The sequence below is a fragment of the Ochotona princeps genome, chromosome 24, assembly GCF_030435755.1.
Source record: "Ochotona princeps isolate mOchPri1 chromosome 24, mOchPri1.hap1, whole genome shotgun sequence".
Lineage (NCBI taxonomy): Eukaryota > Metazoa > Chordata > Mammalia > Lagomorpha > Ochotonidae > Ochotona > Ochotona princeps.
In genome coordinates, this window is record NC_080855.1 from 13,647,819 (window position 1) to 13,672,659 (window position 24,841).

General features: G+C 43.6%; 1 protein-coding gene across 5 annotated transcripts in view; it reads right to left on the bottom strand.

Annotated features, from left to right (window-relative positions):
* Positions 1 to 24,841, bottom strand: part of GRIN2A (glutamate ionotropic receptor NMDA type subunit 2A) — a 359,010-nt gene that overhangs the window by 81,639 nt on the left and 252,530 nt on the right. For all 5 annotated transcript variants that reach the window (XM_058681141.1, XM_058681137.1, XM_004586751.2 and 2 more), the window contains one exon: positions 19,496 to 19,610. In XM_058681141.1, coding sequence (XP_058537124.1) covers positions 19,496 to 19,610 — 115 coding nt within the window. The remainder of the gene's footprint in view (positions 1 to 19,495; positions 19,611 to 24,841) is intronic.

Sequence of the window (24,841 nt, forward strand, 5' to 3'; positions counted from 1 at the left end):
AAAATTGAGTACTTGCTATGGAGACAGTATGGCCTGCAAAGTCTAAAATATTTACTAAGTGGTCCTTTATGTGAGAAGATTGCCAATCTCCTATTCTTTACAGAACCCACCCACCAGGAAGTGGAAGAAAGTAAAATACCATCAAAATGAATTATACAATAAAATAGAAAATAGCTACGAATCAAAAGTGAAATAAATACATTAGACAGCAGATTTAAAGTAAAGAGGAACAACTTTGGAAAGGAGTGACATCCAAGGACATTTAGGAACCTGCAAAGGAATTGGACAAGCAGAGTGGAGAGAAAGGACTTGTGGGTAGAGAGAACAGTGCAGATAAAAGCTTAGAAGTTGATCTTAAGGGACATGAACTAGGAATTTGTCCAAACTAGATGAGACACACAATATATAGCAGAGCAGAGAGAGAAAAAGCAATCAAAGAATATGTGGAGACAAGATTACAGAAGCTCTTGGATGTGCAGCTAAGATCCCTATATGCACATTGGAATTTGCTGTACTCATACTCAAATTGACAATTAGCATTAGAGGCTCTTAATGGCTGGCTCAACATTTTGTGGTAATGTTGGTGATGTCATCCATGTATACTGTATGTATCCCTCCCTATATTTTTGGAATTGTCTTCTAAGCAAATGAGTGTGTCATTTCCCCTAACAAATACATTCATACTTGTCAGATTACTTTGATAAAATTAAAGATCTCTTAAGAAAAGATGCAGAGAAACATAGGTGAGAAACGGTGAGAGAGAGAGAGGTCTCATCCGCTGGTTCAGTCTTCAAAGGCTCAGAAAAGCTGGGGTTGGATTGAGGTCGAAAGGCTGAAGCCAGGAGTCAGTAACTGAACTGGAATCTCCATGTGGGTGGCAGGAACCCAACCACTTGATTCCTCGTCGCTGTCAGCCAGGGTTTGCATTGGCAGGAAGCTGGAGCCAGGAATCCAAACCAGGCACTCTGACAAGAGAGGTGGGCGCCTTTCACTGCCAAGCTAAACACCCACCCCGTGAAGGTCAAGGTTTTTTTTCTTTGTATTATGCCTTCATTGCCTACTTTTAGTCTATTTCAGTTACCCCTTGCCATGGAGTAAACACTCTTACTAATGCTTGATTTTGTGTCGTCTAAATTCAGAATCCCTACAGCTCTCAGCTGGGCATTTGCCTTTCTGGACATCACTTTGGCCCTTGGACCCTTGACCCCTCTCTTCTCTCTATGGGTTATTGGTTCAAGTCTTTTGCTTCTTTCTCCTTCCCAGCTAGGCCTCCTTATCTGTAACATCCACAGATATTTTCTTTCTGCCACCCCCAATTCTGAGTCAATCCAAACGCGTCCTCACCTGGAAGCCACTGCATGCACAGGTGGAGAACATCACACAGCCACACAGATGAATGCCAACTCAAATTTAAGGACTCCCTCTCTGGTTGAAAATCTTGCTCTTTTCCTAATTGCATCTCTCCTATCCCCTAGGAACTATTTCAGACCTTCACACCTGCCCACAAGGCTGCAATGCTGCCAGCTCCATCTTCACTTCCAGTTGATGCATCTGACTCTTATTCTGGATCCATTGGCAACCCACGTAGCACACGAACGTACCTGCCTCTGCACATAGATCTCCTCCCTCTCCTTCAGTAGTCAGAGAGACCTCTCACTCCTCTAGCCTGACACTGCTGCTGTGGCTTGGGCTCTGCATCTGTCTTTTTCTGTCCCCACCTCTCCCATAAACTTGGCTTCCATCAGATCTGTCTCCAGGAGCTTTCTCTTCACTGAAGTTGTTGGGTACAGCGTGCAAATGTTTGCTCTTTTAACAGTGGGGGTCATGCCTGACCTTGCGTCTCTACGCACTGTCATGATCCTGCCCCTTCCCAGCTCTTGTTTGCCTCTTTAGCGGACCCAGCTGGGACAAAAAATACAAGCTCCTCTTTCTCTGAGCATGATCCCTCCTGCACACATACCTCCAGGCACAGGCCCCTTCCACACACAGACTCCAGTTTTCATCCCTATGACCACAGCTACTTGGATCTGACGGCTTTTTGTCAACTCCTCTGTGTGGCATCCAAGAAGCCTCAGAATCGGCAAGCCTAGAGTAGAACTCATCACGAAAAGATAGGCAGTTTCTCTCCCTCTGCCAGAGTCTCAGATTTGAATAGGGTTTTGTTTGTTTGCTTTTTCTGTCTACTTCTTCCCTAACTCACAACCTCCCCACTCCTCCATCCTTTCTCCCCTCGGTGCCCTCCTGCTTCTCACCTGGTCTGTGTGCTGAAGCAGTTTTCCTTTTGGACCCATTCTCCAAACAGTAGCCTGAGCAATCACTCTCAGTGTCTGTCTAATCACCCTATTTTCTCACTGAAAATTTCTTTATGGCTTCCCAGCATTTGTAGAACAAAGGGAAATGTTACGTTCTCAGTGGCCAGACTCCTTTCCTAGGCCTTTTTCATCTCTCTGCTATTCATGCCAGCCCCGCTGCTGACAGCCAAACTCTTGACTGTATCCTACTGCACGCTAGCCCACGAATTGCAGCCATGATGTCACTACCCAACCAACATGAAGTGCCTCATTGTGCCTCATTCTGAGCAAGATACTAGTCTCTGGTAGGCATTCCATTAAGGTTCATGCTCATGTTTTCCTATGATCAAGATTAACTCTTGAAGCGAACGCCTGGCTATAACTGGACACCTAGACATTGCTTTATCGAAATTCCAAGACTAGGGTGTGTTTACCAAAATGACACTTGGGAACAGCATTTTTTCCCCTGTAAGGGCAGACCTACTTTCCCTCCACTACCCACTGTTTTAGATGGATATTCCCTATTATGATGCCCTCCATCATTATTTTTCTGTGCACAGAAAGGAAGGTCCTGCCAAAAGCAGCCAGAAATCTTTCTGCTCATCCAATAAATGTAGTCCTGGAAATTATTTTTTACTACCACTTGCTAGAGTGAGGTTCTGTACAATTAATACATGCCATTGAATATATAACTATAAACATGACCCAAACATTCTCAGATCCGTAGGCACATACTTGTTAGTGTTCAACTGGCTAAGAAACTATATTGGGAGAAAACAATGAAAACAAACAACAAAAAGAACGCTCGAGTAATAGATATCTTGGGAAAAGCATTATTGCATCCGGGAAGCTGTGTATCATCATATGGAGAATATGACAGTCTCAGAGCTTGTGTAGACCTTCATGGGTTACAAGGTACTATTTATCACCTCCTTTCATTTGACCTTCATGACAAAGTCACACAAAGGATAAGGAATTTTTTAGAACAGTAAACTGATGTTCATCCAAGTAGCTTGACCCAGAAGGTACGATAAGTACACGCAAGAGCCAACAGTTTTGACGACTGCCCAAAATTCGCCTAACTGTGTATGTTTTACTAGTTCTCCTCTGTTTCTGGGGACTCACTGGCACACGGTATCCTCAGGGATGCTCACCTTTAGACTTTGACCACTGTCAGCAGTCTCCCAGAAATCCACTTCAAATAAATGCAAAATAAAACAACAATCCTAATAATGATCATTTAAACTCTAGATTGCACTAAACATACATAATAGTTCCCATTTATTAAGCACTTTTCTATGATGTGCTGGCCTTATTCATGAGGTCTTACATACATTATTGATAATCTCCACAAGATATGACATGGCTTAATGACCATGTTCCAATTAATTCACTTCCTCTGGTCCTCATTTTCCTCACCTGTAAAATAAAACTAATTATACTATCTACTGCATTGGGTTGTGGTAAACATAAAATGTGATCATATACATAATGTGCTTGGCTTAGGGCCTGTGATGGAGTCAGGGCTGGGAAACAGACGATTTGTTCATATTGTTAGGAACTATAAAGGAAAACCAAATTCCATGTGTTTCCCTTTCAGATCCTTTATCTCCCACAGCACTGGGCAGGTTGACCCACCTTGAAGAATTTGGTGGAGGGTGGTGACAGAAGTTAGTGTCCAAAGAATGGGCTGCAGAATCATTTAAATCCAGCTGAGAATATTGACAATTTTGTCCTCTATTCCTTGCTCTGCTCGGGTATTGCACGGGGATAGTAACAACACCAGTAACTCAAGGTATTTGTCAGTATTAAAAGAGGTTGCACGTCAGACATTTTTTTTTTTTACTTAAAAGAAGTGTTTAGTCAATGGTGACTTGAATATCCCACAAGTAATATCCACAGGGGGTGGGTGTTATCATTGGCTCCATTTTACTGATGGAGACACTGATTTTCCTGAAGGTGGGCACAAGTCTTTAGACTAACAGTCACTTCTGGCCAAACTCCACCCAATATATATTGACCAGACACCAGCTGTGTCCAGAATTGTTCAGCTACTAAGCATGCCATGCTCTATGGAGCAGGCAAGCCCATTTCTGCCACTCCCAATGCCAATCTCTTGTCTGCATGGACCAATTACATATCCCTTGACACTGACTCGAAATTTGCAACTCTAGATTAGACACCTGCTCCTCTAAGTTTGTCTCCAACTTCTGTCTCCCAGTGATTATACCATATAATTCAATGGGTGCTTCATTCATATTTCTGAATCCTCATCCAGTTTTAATGATATAACCATTAATGGGTGCAACCCCCTGGGTATCACTTTGGTAACAAAACAGTCTTCCTGTGCTGATTCAAGTTACCAATTGGGATGCACTACCTGGAGTGAGATGTTGACAGTTCATGCAGAATAACCTTGCATAAGTCTTTCACCTCTGAATTCAGTGCCTTTGCCTTTTAAGCGGAGTACATGTTCCTGCTTTCTCTTTATAAGGAACTGCTGTCAGGACCTCATAGTCCAAAACCAATCCTTGTCTCCGCCTCCCGCATCTCTTTTTTCTACCTCTGATCTGCCTGTCCTATTTTCTTCAAACGCATTTTAATCACGGAAAGAAAAACTATGCCATCAGCTCTAATCTGCCTCCCACATAGAGACCAGCCCGGAGAGAACCAGGATTCTCCCAACACAACGTGAGAAAAAAATGGGCCATCATTTTCTTCAAGTCGTGCTGCAACTCACTTTCAAAGGCATGCAGGTTGATTTCTCCTATCTCTCCCACCTTCAGATGTTTTCCTCATTGAGTTTCCAGTGGTGTGTTTTCTCACACTGAGAAATCAAGAAGGCTTCGCCTTTACACTTCCTTCTTCTCTGACATATCCAACTCAGGTTTTCTAAGGTGTAGAATTATTATTCAAATGGAAGGGACAGGGTCCGCCATATGCTATAGGTATGATTGTGGTGAGTTTGAAAACACCTCTGTAAGAGACAGTGACTAAAGAACCATATGGCAGAGTCATAAGGAAGGAGTCCTGGCTTGCTGCAGGGGTGGGGACTGATCTGCATCTTGAGATTTGCAGAGGATGCTGATTGGCTTCTGCACAAAGAGGCAAAAGACTGATCAGGAGGCAGATTTGCATACAGCTGAGTGGGATGCTGGGAGCTGAGTGGTTCAGCAGGGATCTTGTACCTGTAATAACCCTCCTTACAGACACGTGGAGCAAGTCCACCGTGAGGGGACGGGACGATTCCCAACACGGGTTTTCATCATTAAAGCACTGGCAACCTTTGCTACCAACATACAAAGGAACTCTGTTTCTACCATATGGTGTCATAGAAACAAACTGGATGCTGCGTCTGACAGAACTGAACTGGAATCTAGACTTTTCCATTTACTTGCTTGGAGAAATCTTAGGCAAAATCACCAGTCATCTCAGAGTCTCAGTTTCCTTGCAAGTAACTCGGGATTGAGGGATGATAGCTCTCATCCTGAACATCTGCTAAGAAGGGGTCAGGACAGACATTTAACCTAGTGGTTAAGACGCCAGTTGAGGTGCCTGTATCTCTTATCAGAGTGCCTAGGTTTGAGTCCTAGCTCTGTTTCCAATTTGAGTTTCCTGATAGTGCAGACCCTGGTTCAAGGAGCTGGGTCCCTGTGAGCCACATGAGCAACCTGCACTGTTTTCAACTTCTGGCTTGGGCCAGCCCCAGCCAGTGCAGACATTCAGAGAACACGGTAGCAAATGGCAGTTTTGTCTCTTTCTCCCTCATGCCACCATCCCTTCCTCCTTCTTTTTCTTGGTGCCTCTAAAATAAGTAGGGGGAGAAACCGGCCAATGGAATGAATCCAAAGCCCTTGGGACACAATCAGGACACAATAACTTTGTATTATCATGACATAAAACATGAGAACTCATCTCCAGGTAAAACGCATTCAGTTTCCTTGTTTTTAGAATCTAAAAAGCACAGCAAGTCTTCCTCAGCTTAGAGATCAACACTGGGAAAATTCAGTCCTTCTCTAATTCTGCTTCTCTTTCTGGCCCACACCAGACTCCAACGCCAACAAGATTAGGGTGGTGGGGAGCACAGCTTCCATTGTCAATGGCACAGATGAGAAAACCAAACCGTGGCTGCAGAAGGCAAACCTGATGTTGCCACTTGTAACCAGAAGCAGATTGTTCTTGGGGAATGCCTCACTCTTCTGTCTCTTCTCTCAGGGACAAATGTTATCCCTGCCTGCAACATCTACATGCAAATGGGAGAATTACGGGAGCTGACAGAGGTAATTAGACAAAGTGATGAGCAGACCCAGACAACAAACTGCTGAGGTCTAACAGTTGGTGGGATGTGGAAAAATCTACCTGTGGCTATCCGGAGGAATCATGGACTGAAGAAAAATAATGAAGGGATTTAAACATTTGTGATTCTATTACTATAATAGATCTGACCCTGATATCCCCTTGCCCTGGCTCCCTTTCAGACTTGATGCATAGGCCACCTCTCCCAGAAAAGTTTTTTTTTTTTTTCCCACCGCATCTCTGACACCCAAGCTGGAGTGGGTGCTACATGTACCCAGGCTCAGTGCTGGTAACAGTCAGGCTATCAGGCTGAATTGGACAGTGAACCGGTTAATTTCTTTCGCTCCTAGCCTGTGAGTTCACCATGGGTGGGGACACTGTCTCATTCATTTCTGTTTCATTGGTACCTACCACGGTCCTGGCCCAGAGTAGGAAGTTAGTAAACACTTGGTAAGCAGACAGTAGTGGATATATAGGGGGATTCAGGGGTGAACAGTAATCACACGGAAGGACGAGTAATGAATGGTCAAATTGGCTGGCTTATTGTTGAATGACCAGCTGGGTGGGTGAGTGGATAAGTTAATGGATAAATAGTCCTGTCACATCAGACAGGCAGAGCTTGTAATTTCTCTGTCTTGAAGTATCAAAGTTGAGCCCACTGAAGTTCTGGGCATTTATATGCCTTCCCTCCACTCAGCTTGAGGATGAGACTGTCCATGAGACTCTCCTAACGCAGTAAGAAAATTTTCATCATTCTTCCTAACAACTGTGCAAAGCCCTGGGATGAGCTCCAAGTGTGCGAACTCAAAGCCCTAAATTTTAATCCTTCCTTAGCTAGTGATAAAAAAAGGTCACCCGACATCTGCAAATTCATATTCCTATGCTATAAGGTCAGACAACATCACCTACCTCACATGGGGATAAGGTGGTAAAAGTTAAGTCATAAATACAAAGGCCCATAGTATATAAGGCCAGGCTCAGAACAGGTGCTCAGTAAATGCTTACTGCTTAGTGCATGACATCCAAGGAACCACTACGGTGGGTCTTCTCACTCTCTTCCCTTTGAAACTTAACTTAGCTACTAATACTGCATTTCCTCTCAAAAAAAAAAAAAGCTTACTTGGAACCCCATTATAGCAATCAGATAAAGCTTTGGCATCTGTGGTTTAAACTGGGTCCTAACTCATTAAGCCTCACCCAGAGAAATCCCGGAGACACCTGTGGGACTCTATGTGCAGAAAGAACCTCACGTTGCAAACCAGGAAATAAAGAAAAAAGTTCAGAAAGTCAACACTTGCCCACCTCCTCCATCCCTTTCCTTCCCTCCCCCACCTCCTCCGTATGCTTCCCTCTCTCTCTTCCCCCTTCCCCTGCTTCCCTCCCCACTGCCTTGATCAGAATGCTTAGGACTCCTCCACACCCCTCAGGATCCCTCCATATCCCTCAGGACCCCTCCACATCCCTCAGGACCCCTCCAAACCGCTCAGGACCCCTCCACACCGCTCAGGACCCCTCCACATCCCTCAGGATCCCTCCACATCCCTCAGGACCCCTCCACATCCCTCAGGACCCCTCCACACCCCTCAGGACCCCTCCACATCCCTCAGGACCCCTCCACACCGCTCAGGACCCCTCCACATCCCTCAGGATCCCTCCACATCCCTCAGGACCCCTCCACACCCCTCAGGACCCCTCCACATCCCTCAGCACCCCTCCACATCCCTCAGGACCCCTCCACATCCCTCAGGACCCCTCCACATCCCTCTATGACCCAGAAGAATTGATGATCCTGTCATAAGATCAAAATGGCACCAAGCGGTCTTTCTAGGCACTTCTAGAAATAATTCTGAGAGAGGTTTGTTAAATAATTTTCTCATCTGAGAGCAATTTAAATAATCTGCTATCTCATTTTCATAACAGATGGCCAGGGTGCAGACCCTGCCTTATAGTGGTGCAATTTTTCAGCCTGATGCTGCCCCCATCACGCCCTGACAGCTTCCTTATGGAACCCAGTTTGTGAGTACTGTAGAGATGGCATGGCTGACTCCTGCTCCACTGCAACACTGCTTGGACTCAGAAATATACCTTCACTGCTGCATTAACTTTGGTCAGGTCACTCAATTCCTGCAGTTTCCAATATCTATCCTGTCACATGAGGATGAAAAGAATTATAACTGGCACTGATATCTTATTATCCACTCTGTTCTAGCCATTGCTCTAAACACTTGTATCTTCCCTTTTCAGATTCACCGATCAACTCTATAAGGACCTATAATGAGGTAGGCAGTGTTATTATATCCCTTTTAGATATGAGAAAATGCAGGGAACACCATGGGACTTAAAGGAGATAGTGCATTTAGAACACTCAGCTAGAATACAACATGGGTTCATGAATAGTGGCCACTGCCATCATGATCATCCATCAATCAACAACACCACTATCATCACTTCATCATCAAATCACTTTTACCGATGACATCCCTCCCAGAGCATATTCCCATAGAGATATGTTTTCTAGCAGCTGAAAAGCTGAACGTTTGTTTTGTTTTGTAGTTTTGTTGCTGTGTAGTACAGCATTAATGCAATTGCTGCTTTTTTATTTTTTGGAAGTTGGGTTTATGCTACAACTGTAAAAACAAAACACAGAAAAAGAAGAAAAGAAGAACAAGTGCAAGACAAAAACACAGCATGCACACATTCACACATGGAAGGAAAGGCATCATTCCTGGCAACTACTGTGCTTTCCCCAGTGCAACCCAACATACTGTACGGTACCTGTGTGGATCTCGCATGACTAGGGAAGTTAGATGATGACTTTGGCAATGGCTTAACTTTCCCTATGTCCCACATCATTTGAGAAACTTCAAAATTGTTATATAAGGAAACAAATTAAAATTTCACACAGACTCTGCTAAGATTACTGATACTATCAAACTCATTTTTCAAAAAGGCACTGAACTTCAAATATGGAATTGGGAGATGAGAGGAAAGAAAAAGGGGAATAAGAAGAAAGGCAAACAATTTTACCCACAGGCACGATGAACTTCTACAACTACTTCATCAGAAACCACAGGGCCCACCGCTTTTTTTTTTTTTTTTTTTTTTAGCTGACTATCTGGGGGAGGGCATTTGTCCTAGTATTCCACATCCCATGCCACGGGTCCTGAGTTCAGTCTCAGTCCAGCTCTGTTGCCCAATTACTGCTTCCTGGCCATGCATCCCCTGGGAGGCAGCAGCAGATGGCTCCCGTAACTGAGGTCCTGTAGCTATTGAGATCCTGGCTTTGGCCACTGCAGCCATTGCCATGGTGAACCATCGGCTGGGAGCTCTGCTTTCTCCATTTCCCTTCCTCTTTGTGTTTTATTGTCTTGCTACCTCTTGGGTTAAAAGCAAAACAAACGGAACAAAATAGAAGCTCAGCCTCTGACTGCTCTGTCACATGTCTCTCCAAGAGTCCGTGAGGTGAGTACCATTGTGCTTTTGCTTTGGTTTCTGCATTTTCTGCTGGATCTCTCCTCCGCTGTTCTCACCCCTTCATTCCCTGTAAACCATGGCACTTACCTAGATTCAGAAAAGGTTCCTAAAGTCCGTGTCCATCATCATTTTCTTTTTTAAAGTGGACATACAGTTCATGTTTATGAGTTCAGGTTGCCGGGTTTAATAACTTGGGTTTGCAAATTACCAGCCTTGTGACTCTGAGCAGGTTCATGAGTTTCTTTGGGTCTCATTCCACATGGTATCAAATAGGGAACTAGGAGGACTTGTATGGAAGTGCTTAGGTGAGGATTAGATGAAGGCTGGGCAGTCTTCAGGGCACATTTTAAATGCTACCAAGTACTGTTATTCTGATGTTGTTCTCCAGCCTCAAACTCTTCAACCCTGTCCCTAATGCTACTGAATAAAGTCAACATAGTCTCTATTTGAAATTACCTTCTAAATTACCCTTCATTCCCATAATTTCCCTTCAAACAATTTTAGTGTTCTATTGCTGAGCAAGAAACTGTCTCAGAGTTTGCCCCATGAGATAGCACCAAGTGCTGATCCCATAGTTTTTGAGGTCAGAAGACCAGGCAAGCGTCTCTGGCTTCTCCCCTCAGTTATCACAGGACTGGGCTCAAATGTGAAGGCTCTGGCAAGACTGCCCACCCACAGCCACATGCTCATTCAGGATACTGGCCACCTTCACTTCCTGGAGGAGATCCTGGCTTCCTCGTTGGCTGTCGCTGGCTCTCAAAACCTGGACCCCCGCAGGCCCTCTCTTGTGGTCCCCCCCTCCTGCCCCACCTCCAACTGCAGAGCAGAAGCAACAAATTTCTTCTCTTAAAAACCTCAGCATCTCATCAGGCCATTCTCAGTGGAAAGCCCCACCCTGCCCCAGAGTTGGAGCATCGCCTAGTGCCTTGTGATACACCAAGGATCTTGGGGGCTAGACGCGTCAGCTACATTGCAACCCTCAACAAAGACTTACACATACTAGGTACTCAAAGAACTGTATTTAATCACATAAGTATGTGAATATGCAAGAGCTACACATCAACATGTACTTGTCCTCTATGTGTAGGGGAAATAGTTTACTTAAAGAAAAGTTATTTAATATCAAAACAGACACACTAGGGGACAATTTGTCTCCTATATCCACAGACTGTGTTCGCTTTTGTTATTGTTACCAGAGCTTACTCAGGGACACCAGGACTTCAATGTCCTTTTTTTTCCCTCTTCCCACAGTTTCCCACAGTTTCCCCTAGACCCAGTGATTCTCAAGTGAGAAAGAAACGCAATGGCTGAGAAGCAAGGGATCTTGACACGGTATGACCTAATGGCATCACTTTGGCATTGAAACGAGTCAGTCTGTGCCTTGGCACGTTTCTACCTCCTTCACAGGTGGAGAATCAATAGCAAATGCAGATTTGTATTATAAAATAATTCCATGGGCTAAAGCAGCCACATCTTCCCCAAGGCAAGTGAGAAACCACACTTGGTAAGCTGAACATGTGAAAATGTTTTCGAACGTTTGCGGGGGAAATGTCTTTCATTCTCCTATCCATGCTACAGTTATTTCTTGAGTTCCTTCTCCTGGATACCAGCAATATAATGTTCAAGGAAAAAAGTAAAACCTGGGTGAAAATCCAGCCAGCACTGGAAGCCATGGCTGCTTCCCTGGGACTGCTGTTGTCTTTCTAAGCAAAATGAACACTTTCCCGCCCACCTGTAGTGTGTGCAGGCACTCGCTTTGGTTTTAGCAATCCATATAATTGGCCTGTCAGTGGTCATTTACCGGTGCCCTTACAATCTTTTCCATGATTTCATTTACATAATCTCCATTAGCATGTGTGCGCAGAAGCCAAGTACAATGTTTGTACAAATAATTTCCTCTGGCAAAATTAATCTTGTTGCTTGATCATTGTCACAGGACAGTATACACACACACACAAAGCAAATACACACTAAAACTCTGCATAAGCTCTCAGATTTCTTGAGCCAGTCTAGGCCAAATGTGATGGTAGTGATGGGATAGTGAGAGTGTGGTGCTGGGAGGAGACAGTGGTTCAAATACAGTGATTTGGGATTGGCATTAGGGCACAATGGATTAAGCTGATGTCTATGACACTTGCATCCCAAGTGCGAGTCCCAGCTACTCCACCTCTAACCCAGCTCCTTGCTAATGTGCCTGGGAAAGCAGCAGATGTTAGCTCAAGTTTCTGGGCTGCTGCCATCCACATGGGAGACCTAGCTTAGAGTTCTGGGATCTGGCTTACACCTGTCCCAGACCCAGCCAGCCATTGTGATCATTTGGAGAATGAATCAGCTGGTGGAAGATGTCACACTCTCTCTCCCCCTTCTTCTTTCCTCTCCCTCGCAAATGAATAACACATCTCAGAAAAATTAAAAATAGTGACTTGAAAGGGAAGGGACTAAAGACAAATGACATCATATAACAATTGCATACCATATGCCTCACTGTGTGATAACACATTGATAGGCCACAGCGAGAACCAGCGCAGAGAAGGCAATCTTAGCCCCCGTAGGATCTCTTTCATCGCAACCATACAGTGAACTGTTGGACAGGTATCTACTTTATTATACGTGAGACACAAGAAATGAGGTATATTTCTTCTCCTTAAGAAGCCAAGTTGGGAGACAGAACTACAGATCAAACACACACACACACACACACACACACACACACACACTGTGAAAAATGATACATACTTTTCTTCCAAGTTCCTACTGGGTGGGTTCAACTAAAATCTGCATTCACTGAGAACAGGAGGTGGATGCCATTCTAAGGATAGAACGAAAAACTCCCTTATTTTTCATACCCTTTCTGTCCATCAGTCACTCAGTGTGATGTAGTCTTTGGGGCTAGGCCGACCTATACTCACATCCTGTTTGCATCATACACTAGTTGGGGGACACAATTTTAAAAAGAAAGTCTGAAACTATTTGAATTTTTAATTGATTTATTTACTGAGAGAACGAAAGGCAGAGAGAGAGAGAGAGAGAGAGAGAGAGAGAGAGAAGAGAGTGTGAAAGAGTGCAAGAGAGCACAAGAGAGAGGCAGAGGGTTCATCTACTGGTTCACTCAAATGCCCATAACAGTGGGGGTTGGCCGAAGTCAGGAGTCAGGAACTCTGAAACTCCCAAGTGAGTGGCAGAGATCTAACCACCCAAGCTTTCAGCATTAACTCTCAAGGCACCCATTAGCAGGAAGATGGAACTGCTACCCCAAGCACCTACCCTTATTAGACGGTTTTAAGGTGGCCACCAGCCTCTCTAACCTTGAGATTTCATCTGAGTCAGGATTGAAAATATCTACTTTAGGTAAGTAGTTGAAATGGCTAAACAACATCACAAATGTAAAATTCTCAGTATCATTCTTGGTGCAAAGTAGCTCTTAATAAACAGTGGCTGTAGCCATCACTGGCAGCACATAGTAGAGTAGCCCACCTAGGCACTGGACAGAAACCTTGTCACAGGACAGAGGGACAAAGATGAAGGGAACAGACCTTCTCTTGATGAGGCTCCCTGCCTAAAGGAAGACTCTGTAAGCAGACAATTGTGAAGTAAGCCGTTAATACTCCAATGAGGCAGTATCTAGTTCTGGAGAAATGAATTGGAAAGGATCCAACCCATTCTGGGTTATCCAGATTTATAAACAGAGGAGAGGGACAGAGTATAGGGACAGAGCCACAAGAGAGTCCAGCGTGAGCCAATGACAGCTGAGCAGGAAGGTGGGACAAATCTTTGGGATAAGATAGATCAGGGCTTAGAAGGACAAGCATTGTCAGGGAGTTTGCCTTTGGGCCAGGTGAACTTGGGTATCTGTCTGAGGGACTTCTGCATCAGGGTGTGCTGCAGGTGCAGACATGACTGGAGATGAGGTCGTAGGCCAAGGCTGCTGGGAGGCAGGCATCTGGCAGCAGCTCCATACAGACAGCAGCAGGAGCAGAGGACAGCGTGAGAGCACAGAGCAGTGCAAGTGCAGAGGAAAGCCAACCAACTAGAGCAAGAGGAAGGGGACACGTCCTTCAAGAAGCCCCAAGAAGGGGGTCTCCCTGTGACTCCTAGGGTCACAACTTTCATCTTTAATCATATCTTCTATAGGGAATGTAATACCAGGTGAGCTTTAGCATTAATTGTTTGGGGTCCTTTTTATATTTATTCATAGAACACTGCAATGAAAGGGTAACATTAGGAGCAGGCATTTGACCTAGTGGCTGACATGCTGGATTGGGATGTCCACGTCCCGCATCAGAGCATCTGGGTTCAAGTCCAAGCTCTGCTCCAGATCCCAGGTTCCTGCTGGTTCGTACCCTGGGAGGTGGCAGATGATGACTCAAGTGGTTGGGTCCCTGTCACCAACAAGGGAATCCTGGACTGGATTCCTAGCTCCTAGCTGGAAAAAAATTGTTGGGGGGAAAAAAGAGGGAGAGGGCAGGAGAGAGACAAAAGACACGAATGTTCTGATCTGTAAAAGCAAGGATGCTCCCTTCTGAGCTGTAGCACAGGCATGCCCAAGGCGTGGCATCGGTCACACACCAAGGCCACGCACAGGACAAGCACCTCACTCAGGGCATGACCTGTTTTCTAGGACACCCTTACAACATGCTACTGCTTCCAGTGATGCCATGGGGATAAGCTCAGGGACAAAAATAAGGCGGCCCAGAGTACCAACTCCCTGCTGCTCAGCCCTACCCCTTTGCTGGTCTTCTGTCCCTGTGGGTAGTGGCCAGGGCTGGGCGGCAGCCTGGAGGAGGGCATGACTGTGCTTCACCTGCCCTGTTGGCTTCCTCCTTCTGAGAGCGAGAAGCGCAGGCAGCTACTCTTAGAGCACTGGATCCCCTGAGTACCAGAACAGACAAGCTACAGGAAGTATATGTGCACTCTAAGTTCCACCCTGCAGCAATTTCCTAGGCTGTTTTGTTTCGTGTTGTTTTTTTTTGGGGGGGGGGTTGGGTGGGAGGATTGCTGTATTAACAGAATTTCAGGAGGACACAGAAAATACTAAAAAGCATTTTTAAAATTTGGAAATGGAGCATATAAAGGACACCTTTTTTTTTCTTTGTCTTCCTCTTCTTCTTCTTTTTTAAATCCAATACTATCACCTGTACTGCAGTGGCCTCCTTGTAAACTGGCTACTCAGCAGACAAGCCAGGTCAGAGAGTAGCATGGAAAATGTGCAGGTAAGAGCCAAGCCTGACCCGGAACTGGTGAAATTCAATGAAAGAAAATGATTTCACAGCTTCCAAAGTGATGTTCACACAGGAAGCTTTCAAAAAGAGGAGATATAACCCTAAACCTCAACAGCATAAGGCAGAGAGGTCTGCATTCTCTACTTCCTACTGGGGATAAAGGGGGAAATATTTCTCATCTCCGTCTTGCGTGTCTAAGTGGGCAGAAAAATCAACACTTGAGGGGTGGATGGATGAGGAGGAGGACAAAGAGGCGTTACAAGCAGAAAAAAAAAAATACAGTATGTCTCAAAGTCTCAGATCCACAAGGGCTACCCAGCACACTCACAGACTCAATCTCTTGGTGTAATGGGCATATTGAAGGGGAGACAGGAGGCATGAGTCAGAAGCTAGTGCTTTGTTCGAGTGTACCCCAAGTGTAAAGAACCTTGTCCTATTCCAGCTCCTGCAGGCACATGCTCTGACAAAGCTAAGTTCTATGAGAATAGGAGCTGTCCCTCTTGCTCACGGACAGATGTCAAGTGTTGACAGCAGATTCTGTGTCTGGTATGCAGATGGCACTAAATACATATTTGTGGAATGACTAAATGGAGTTGTTGTCAGTGCTCTGGCAGATAGCGTAGATGGCACAGGATATGATGTCCATGGTTGCCCTCTGACATTCTTGCCCATGTGCTACGTCCTCACCAACCCCGGTAGAGTCAGCCTCATTTGTTTCTGGCTACTCCATGGCCATGCAGCAGCCTGGAGTGGCTTTCACAAGAGTGTCCCTGATGGCCAATGGTGGGAAGCGTCACTTGTCTTCAGATACTCATTAGCCTTCCTTCTGAATTATCCTTTTTGTGATGTGTCTAAGCCAATTTTCTACTTTCACATGTCCTGTTTGTTACTGATGTGTAGGTGTTCCTCACATATTCTGTATGGGTCCTTTGTGGTACAGACCTACTGTTCATACTTGCACATTCTTCTTTTTCTACCAATGCCCTTCCATGAACAAACCTTTTTAATTTTGATATGTGTGGTTTAATTACTTTTACTGCTTAATGCCTTACGTTCTATATTTAAGAAATCTTTGGCTCTTTTGGTGAACAAAAATGCTCTTCTTTATTTTCTTTGAGATTTTATAATTTTAGCTTTTCCATTTAAGGCCATAATTCGTTTCAAGCAATTTGTGTGTATGTATTTGTAGCATGTAGGCGATGCATCGAGGTTGTTTTTCTTTTCCATTTGATCTGGTAAGAAAGACTTTACTGGGACCACCATCGTGACTTAGTGAGTTAACCTGCTTCCTGCTATGGCAGCATCTGTGGGTTCCAGTCCTGGATGCTCCACTTTCAATCTAGCTCCCTGTTAATATGCCTGGGAAATAGCAGAAGACAGCCCATGTACACATGTAGGAGAACTGAAAGAAGCTCCAGGCTCCTGGCTTCAGCCTGACCAGTCCTAGCCATCACAGCCATTTGGGGAGTAGACCAATGAAGGAAGATTCTCTCTCTCTCTCTCTCTCTCTCTCTCTCTCTCTCTCTCTCTCTCTCTCTCTCCATCCCTCTCTCTCTCCCTTGTCTCCCTCCTTCCCAACTCCCACAAATCAAAAGACCTCTCTTTCCTCTGTCATAATAATAATTTGTCTGAAACGACTTGAGGGGTGGGCTTTGTACGCAGCAGGTAAGATATTTCGTATGACATCTGCTCCCCATTGAGTGCCCAGGTTAGAGGCTCAGCTATATTCCCAGTTCTACACTCCGTTACTGCACACCATGGGAGACAGCAGGTGCTGGATCTATATCCCAAGGGCTCGTGCAGGAGGCCTGACCTGAGCTCCTGCATCCTGGCTTTGGCTTGCCACAGCCTCATATGCTGCAGGACATTAGAAAATTATAAATGTCTCCCTCTTTGCTTTTCCTCCTCCCTCCTCTCCTCTGCCCCTCTTTTTTCTCCCTGCTGTTTAAATCAATCAATCAACCAATCAATAAGAACTTTAAAAAACAATTCAACTATATATCTCTGGAGCTATTTTCACAATCCATCATTGAAAATTTGCTTTAGGATTTCCATACTACACACTCTTTGCCATATAAAGGAATCTACATTCTATATCTTGAATGGATGCTGGGTTTTTGTCAAATAATTTTTCTGTATTTATGTAGATAATGATAGAATTCTCCTCTTTGCTAATGTGATAAATTACACTGAAGTATTTCTGAATGCCAAATCATTCTTATATTCTTAAGATAAACCCTACTTATCCATGAGGTATTATCCCATTTAAAATATATTGTTGGATTATGACTAGTAACATATTGAAAAACTTTGGGTACATCGGCGTTTGTCCTTTTTTAAGCGTTTAAAAGAATTCACAGTGACAGCATCTAGGCCAAGATTTTTTTCTTTTTTCTTTTTATAAAAGAAACAGATTTTAGTTATGCATTCAATTCTTAGAAAATATAGAGCAATTCAGATCATCAATTTTATCTTTTGTCATTTTGGGAAGATTATGTTTTTCAAGGAATTCACCCAATTTATCTACACTGTTGAATATGTTGGCTAAATTTTTCATAATCAATTTTTTTGTTTTAATGCCTATAGGATCAGTAATGCTTATGGGGAGATAACCCCTCTGGATCTTTAATATTGGGGTCATTTGCATTTTCTCTCTTTTGTGTGAACATAAACACAGAAATGGTGAATTTTTATTAATCTTCTCAAAGAACTGGGTTTTGGCTTCGTTGATTTCTCTCTTTACAGCCTGTTTGCTACTGTATTGATTTTTACTTTTATAGCCACTATTCTTTCTTCCTATTTCATTTGGGTTTACTTTGTTCTTTTGTTAGTCTCTTAATGTAGAAGCTAGACTTTACAACTTCCATTTTTCAATGTAAGTATCTACACTTAACCATTTCTCTTTCAGCATGCCTTCTTCAATTTTACTCTTCAAATTTTGGTATGTTTTCATCATTCTGTTCAAAATATTTTTGTGATGCCTTTTTTATGTCTTCTTTGGCCATAAGTTACTTAGAAATGTGTAGTAATTTCCAAACATTTGGTAATTTTCTAAACCTGTTTTTTTAAGCTACTGATGTTTTTCATTCTGTGTGGTCAAAGGATGCATGATGCACTATTTCTATGTATTAAATATATCGAGAGCTGCTCTGCGTTCTAGAGTGAAGTCTAGTTTGGTGAGTTTTTTCACCTACACTTCAAAGAATGTGTATGTTGTAGCTGTCGGATGTGGCACACAGCATTTTCCCTGACTTTCTCTTCTCAGTCCCCTTCTAGGAATGTGGCATTGTCTCTTCAAAGTAAGTGTTTCTGACTGCATGTTTTTTTTCCTGGTCCTAGTTAGTTATCTTGTGTCTCCCACACAATAGCGACCGTCACTGTCCCCTTTACAGGCCTCCATTTGAATTGCAATGTGAAGATACATCTCAAGAAATTAGAATTTGGAGTTTAGGTCTTGCTTGTCAAAGAAAACAAAATCGTCATAAAGGCTGCCTTCCGGTGCCCTGGATTGCACTCTGCAGTGATACTGTCAGGACTGATTAGAGTTGAATTACGGAAGAGGAAGCGGAGCTGGTTCACACGCTGACACTATGGTCACCAGACCGTCAACCCATTCTCTGGAAGCCTCCCTTTGTGGACTCAGGACATGGCCTGCATGGTGAAGCAGAGAAGTTTTTGGCACGCTGATTTTCACATTTCTCAAAGTTAACATACATATACTAGAAAATGTGCTTGGCAAGAATGAAAACCCCTTATTGCTATCTAACCTGCGATTTGCAGAAGTGATGCACTCAAGTTTTGACAATTAGTTCACTGAAAGACTAATAAGTAAGTGATGATAAAAGAAATTCGTTCATTTGGCAAATGGTGAACGTGGTACGCAAGTATGTGGTTCAGGCAAACTGGTATGCTGTCAGCATTTGCTAGTACGTGGTAAGCACCGGACTTGACTGACCTTAAATAATTCTAAATTCTTCAGGGACACTTCCTGATTGAGTTTGAGATCCAACACTTTGCCATTACAGCTCACCCAGGGAAAGCTTTCCAACTCCTCTTGACAATACGTTGCCTAGTTCCAACAAAAGCCTTTCCTTGGCTGTGAAACGGAATGCGGAGCAGCTCAACAAGACACGCTTGGTGAGAAGCATGACGGGAGCTCCTCCCTTGCCCGGGCCGTCTCCCCTCCCTGAACTCCACATGCAGACCGAGGCTCACCTTCTCCCATTCTCGGTCCTTGTTGAGCACAATGACCACCAGCCTCGGGTGCACCTGATAGCCTTCCTCCGTGAAGGACAAGTCTTTTCCATCCCATGTCACGTTGACCATGAATCTAGAGGGTGGAAGAGAGGCAGGCACATTTTTAGGGGAGAATTATAATGAGGTGTCAAACACAGGGAAAAAAAAATACCATCATGGATGAAAAAGCATAAAAGAACAAAACCATTTCTCATCACAAGTGCCCTCTATCTGTGGTTGTAGGGGCCCCTCAGGCTCGGAAAATTATCCATGCACTGTTTTCCAGGAGTCTAAATTCATCCCGAGGAATCATCCCCACAGTAGTAACTCACTGTGGGTGACGCATGGGATGTAACCTGTTTGTCCTGCCAGATTCAGAGGCCCATGATCAATCTTCTATGGTCGGATCTGTGAGTATTCTATGAATGTCTTTAAGATGTTCACCTGAAGGAAACTACTTGCTCATACATCACACAGCATCAACGAATATACAGCCTATCCATTTGTATGAATTAAATTAATGCTTATTAAGCAATTGAAACATTTCATGAATCAGCTAGTTGGCCACAGATAAACAAGACACAGACATAATCCCTGCACTCATGAAGTTTATAGTCCAAGAGAACAGAAAGGACAAGAAGTAATTCATCACAGATCTATGGAAAGTATTACCCACATGGGAAGGTTTCTGTGGGAAAGTGAAACAGAGCTTAGATGAAGCCCAGGAAGTGTAGCTCGACCTGAGGGGTGGGTTCACAGTAACTAGGTAAAGAACACACAAGCCAGCAGTCGGGGCTGCTCAGGCAAAGGTATCAGAACTGAAGGCAGAACAGCAGAGCTGAAGCCAAGAGGGATAAGGAGACGTATCAGGTGATGCTCAGAAGATGGAGAGGGACACAGGGCAAAATTTCATAAGCCCTTCTACATTTTACTTTGGTCTTAAAGCAGCAGAGAGACACTGAAGGGTTTCAACCAGGGAGGGAGAAAAAACAGATGTTTCCTTTGTAATATTTTATAATCTCACTTGAAGTCTGTGTTGGAAATGGAATGGAAAGAGCCCAGAGTGAACACAAAGGAGCTATTCACTGTGTTCTTGTAATCAAGGTGAAAAAAATCCTAGTGGATTTGACCCTAATTGTAACAGAAGAAGAAGGGGGACAAAAGGCACATTGGTGAGCAAGATGGAGAGGAGAAACGCGTGGCAGGTGTTTAGACATACAGGGAGAGGTACCAGGCACAGTTTCTGATACCACCTTAGAAAGCATCTCCAGAGCCAACGTTTAACAGAGGTATTTTCACCTCAGTTAATATCTGTGTGCCTACAACATTCACAGCTTTGCCACTCCTCAAAGCCATTTTGTCTATGGTCAGGCAGGACTCTGGGCCCTAGCAAATGCATTTGAGGCCACTTAGGAGACATTCGGTAAAATACAGAATGGTGACTTTCCGCACGCCAAGACTTCCCACGGCAACATAGAGTAACTCAAGCTACAGTGTTTTCCTTGCTTTATAGTCCCTTAAAGCCAACAGCAGCTGAAGAAGTAAAGGGGCTGAGAAAGAAGATTAGGTTATTAGAAATTTCAGAGAGAGAGACAGAGAGAGACTGGTCACATATCCATACCAGGTCTTCCATACTGCAGAACAGTCTGACCATGTTGAAAAGGAGAGAATCAAGTCTCGAAGGATGAAGGGGAATGGCAAATGCCTTACATATGTATTTGATAGACTATCAGGACATTAAAAAGTCATGTTTTTTGAGGAGTTAATAGCACGGAGAAAATTCTCATTGTTTAATGTTGTACAAGCAGAAAAGAGGATAAAAACACTGCTTGTTTATGCATGGAAGGATTACAGGTATTTTTATTTTCTTTTGTGAATCTTTTATTCTCCAAATTCCCTGCAATCAACTATTTACAAACAGAAAAAAAAACACCACTGCTGTTCTAGAAGGAGTAAAAAGAAATCATTGTTCTATTTGATGCACTTCAAATCCATCTGATCGTTTCCTAGGAAGATCTTTTCTTGACTCAACAACTATTTACTGTATATCTGTTAGGTGTCAGGCCTTACAGTGTCCCATCGATACTGAGATAAGAGATACAGAGCTGCCAAAAGACAAATGCTATGTATTCTCTCTCGTGTACGGACACAAATTGATCTCAAGACGGCAGGGATTACTACAGGGGAGGGGAGAGAGGAGTAAAAAAAGTTGGAAAACAAGTACCAGAGTGCAAGTGGAGGAGCAGTAAGCTCTGACATTCTGTAGTACAATGGGGTTACTTTGGTTTACAATAGGCAATTATATATTTGAGAACTAGGATAGAGGTGCTCAAAGGCTCCAAACAAAAAAAGGGCAAGAAGAGGGAGATCATCTAATTATGTGATTCAATTATTACACATTGTTCACATGTATTGACTTATCACACTGAACATAAATATGCAGAATTATTACATGTCAATTAAAATAAAACTGTATGCTCGTCTGTACATTTCCTCTCTTTTCAAAAGATTTGCTTACTTGAAGGTGAAATTGCATGGGGAGGGAGAAAGAGGGAGGGAGACAGAGAGAGGCAGAAAGACAGAATATCTTCCATCCCAATCAATTCCCAGATGGCTATGATGCCATTGAGCCCGGCCGAAGCCAGACGTATGGCACAACTAAGAGGAGATCCTGTGCACAGAGGCCTGTGGACTCAACCTCCCTCCTGTTGCTCTTGCAAGTGGATCAGCAGGGAGTTGAATCAGAAGGGGCATAGCTGCCCTCTTTTTATTTTTTGACAGATGCTCAAATGGCATGCCAGATCACAAGCGGTGGCTTAGCCCACTGCGCCACATCACCAGCCCCATTCTCTATGATACAGCTTCATAAATAATGGCACCACCTGCAGGGATATTCATGTGCTAATGAAGAACAAACGCAGTGGCCTCTAAGAACACAGAGGAAGCTTTCCTAACTCAAACCTAGAGAATCTGGAGAGGGCTTCCTGGGGTGTCTTGAAGGGTAAAGGTGTGGAAGTGTTGGGAAGACGAATTCTGAGCAGTGGAGGAGTCTGAATGGAGAAACATCAGCAAAGGGGAAGTAGGGCTGATTGTGTGCTACAGGACGCGCGTGGAGGTCAGCAGGGACTTGCAGGGCATGAAGAGACACCTGCACTATGTTCAAACATCCCAGGGACCAGTAGACAGAGGAACAACACGCTTGGATTTGCTGCCAATAGAAGCATAGAAGTAGGGAAGCTTCTCTGCATTTGAAAATAATTTTGACATTTTTCCTAAAGGCTATTTATTGTCTTCCAGACAGCGGGAGCTGGACATGCCTTACTCCTTCTTCCCTCTTACACATCCTTGCTGGTGTTGGAGGAGCTAAGCAGACATGGTCTAGACAGGCACACCTAAGGAATGCGCCACATAATTCCCTCATTGAGGCTCCTGATAAGATATCTGCTTGGACTGGGAGTTTACAGAAGAAGCACACTCTGGTTAAATTCCTCACTATCAGCAGGATTTCAAAGGAAATATTTGGAAGCCTAAAGTAAAATATATATTTCTCAAGCTAGTAATTTGATTTTCTTGTTATTTTTAGCTCCATCACATTGACTGGCATAGGACTTAGTTAATACTTGGCAGCTAGGAGACAGAACAACACTAGAAAAGGCAGGCATCCATCTATCAGTAATACACTGAGCCATCAATGTATACATCAAATCATCCATCATCCATCAGTACCTTCATCCACCCATCCATCTATCACCCACCAGTCTGTCCGTCCTTCCTTCTTCCTTCCTTCCACCATTCATCCATCCTTCCATCTTTTTATTCATCTTTCAGATGGATAAGATATATTTCAGTGCTTACCATGTATCACCCTGTGTCAAGAACCTCCCTAGGAAAAATAATAGAAGCATTACTGATACCAATTTTCAATGTGGGGAGAAATACATAAGTAACTGCAACAAAGGATGCTAGATTGAAAAACCAGAGATATGTACTAAGTTGTTAAAGAGTGACTAGTTGTGAAACTGAGGCTAGAATCAGGAATGAGGTATAAGATGTTTGGGTCTTATCAGGAAGAATCAGTGTTAGATGGCAGAAAAAAATAAGAAGACACATTGAATGGAGGAAATGCAAAGTTAACTGCAGACACTCAAACTTCATGATGCACTAAATGAGTTTACAATCCGTTTAGAATGACAGAGATAGTAGGTATATGTGGGGGAGTGACATGGAGGATTAAAGGTAATAGCAGGAACTACACAGATAAAAACTGTATCAGCCACACTAAGAGGTTTACACTTCGTCCTGCATTTATTTAGGATAGGAGCTAAAGAATAAGATTACAAGAAGCAGGCAAACACATGAGAAATGAAAATAACCAAAGGAAGTAGTCGTTAGAGAAAAGAGCTTGGACATACAGAAACCACATTCACAGAACACATGGCTTGTGAAACTTGAGCACAAAAATTGTAGATGAGAAAAGAGAAGGGATAAGAGGAAGAAGGACAGTGGGTGGGAGACGTGGGCAGGGATAGGTGGAAGGTATCTGTCGGTTCCTAAATCTGTATTGTAATAAATGTGAGGTTTGTCCACTTTATATAAATAAATACTTAATCTTTTTAAATTCCAGACAAAGTCCCCCAGTGGTGTTGACCTGAACTAATAGTTGGCCACCCAGTCATTGTGTTCCTGTGGCTCCAAAGTCGTAGCTAGGCCAGCCAGTTCACTTGTGTCTTCCTGAATCCAAAGAGCTCTCTAGTAGGGTTTCGATTATTTAACACGTTGGGGGGAACAGAATTCAGATTGCACCTACCTAATGCTCTAAATGTCGACAAAAACTGAAAATTTTCAGTAAATTCCAGAGAGGTTTAGAAATATGCAGCTTGTTATTCATTTGGGAAATGCATACAAAAGAACAACTGTTTTAAGTTTGACCCAGAAACTTACGAACTGAATGCCACAGTCATCCTTTTAATCAACTGCTAGTAGGCGCTGTGGAGCATCTTTCTTTAGACCTATCTGTTGAATTTGCTTAAATCTCCTTCAATTTCCTGGCTGCGTTGCCTCCACTGATTCGTTTTCTTCAATTCCCTAAGTGAAATCAGGCGGGGTTAGCAGTTTGATGGCCTTGAAACAATCACTCTTGTTCAGATTCTACTCTTCACGCTCCAGTTTTCCTGCATCCCTTGAAAAGTCAATATTCTGGAACCATGAATCCGTATGCTCAATGGTAATACTGCCTTCCTTTTTCTATGAAGAGTCTTTAGTCCGTGGAGAGGAGAAACTGCTCTAACAGAAATTTCTAGTGAACAGTAATTTGATTATGAAACT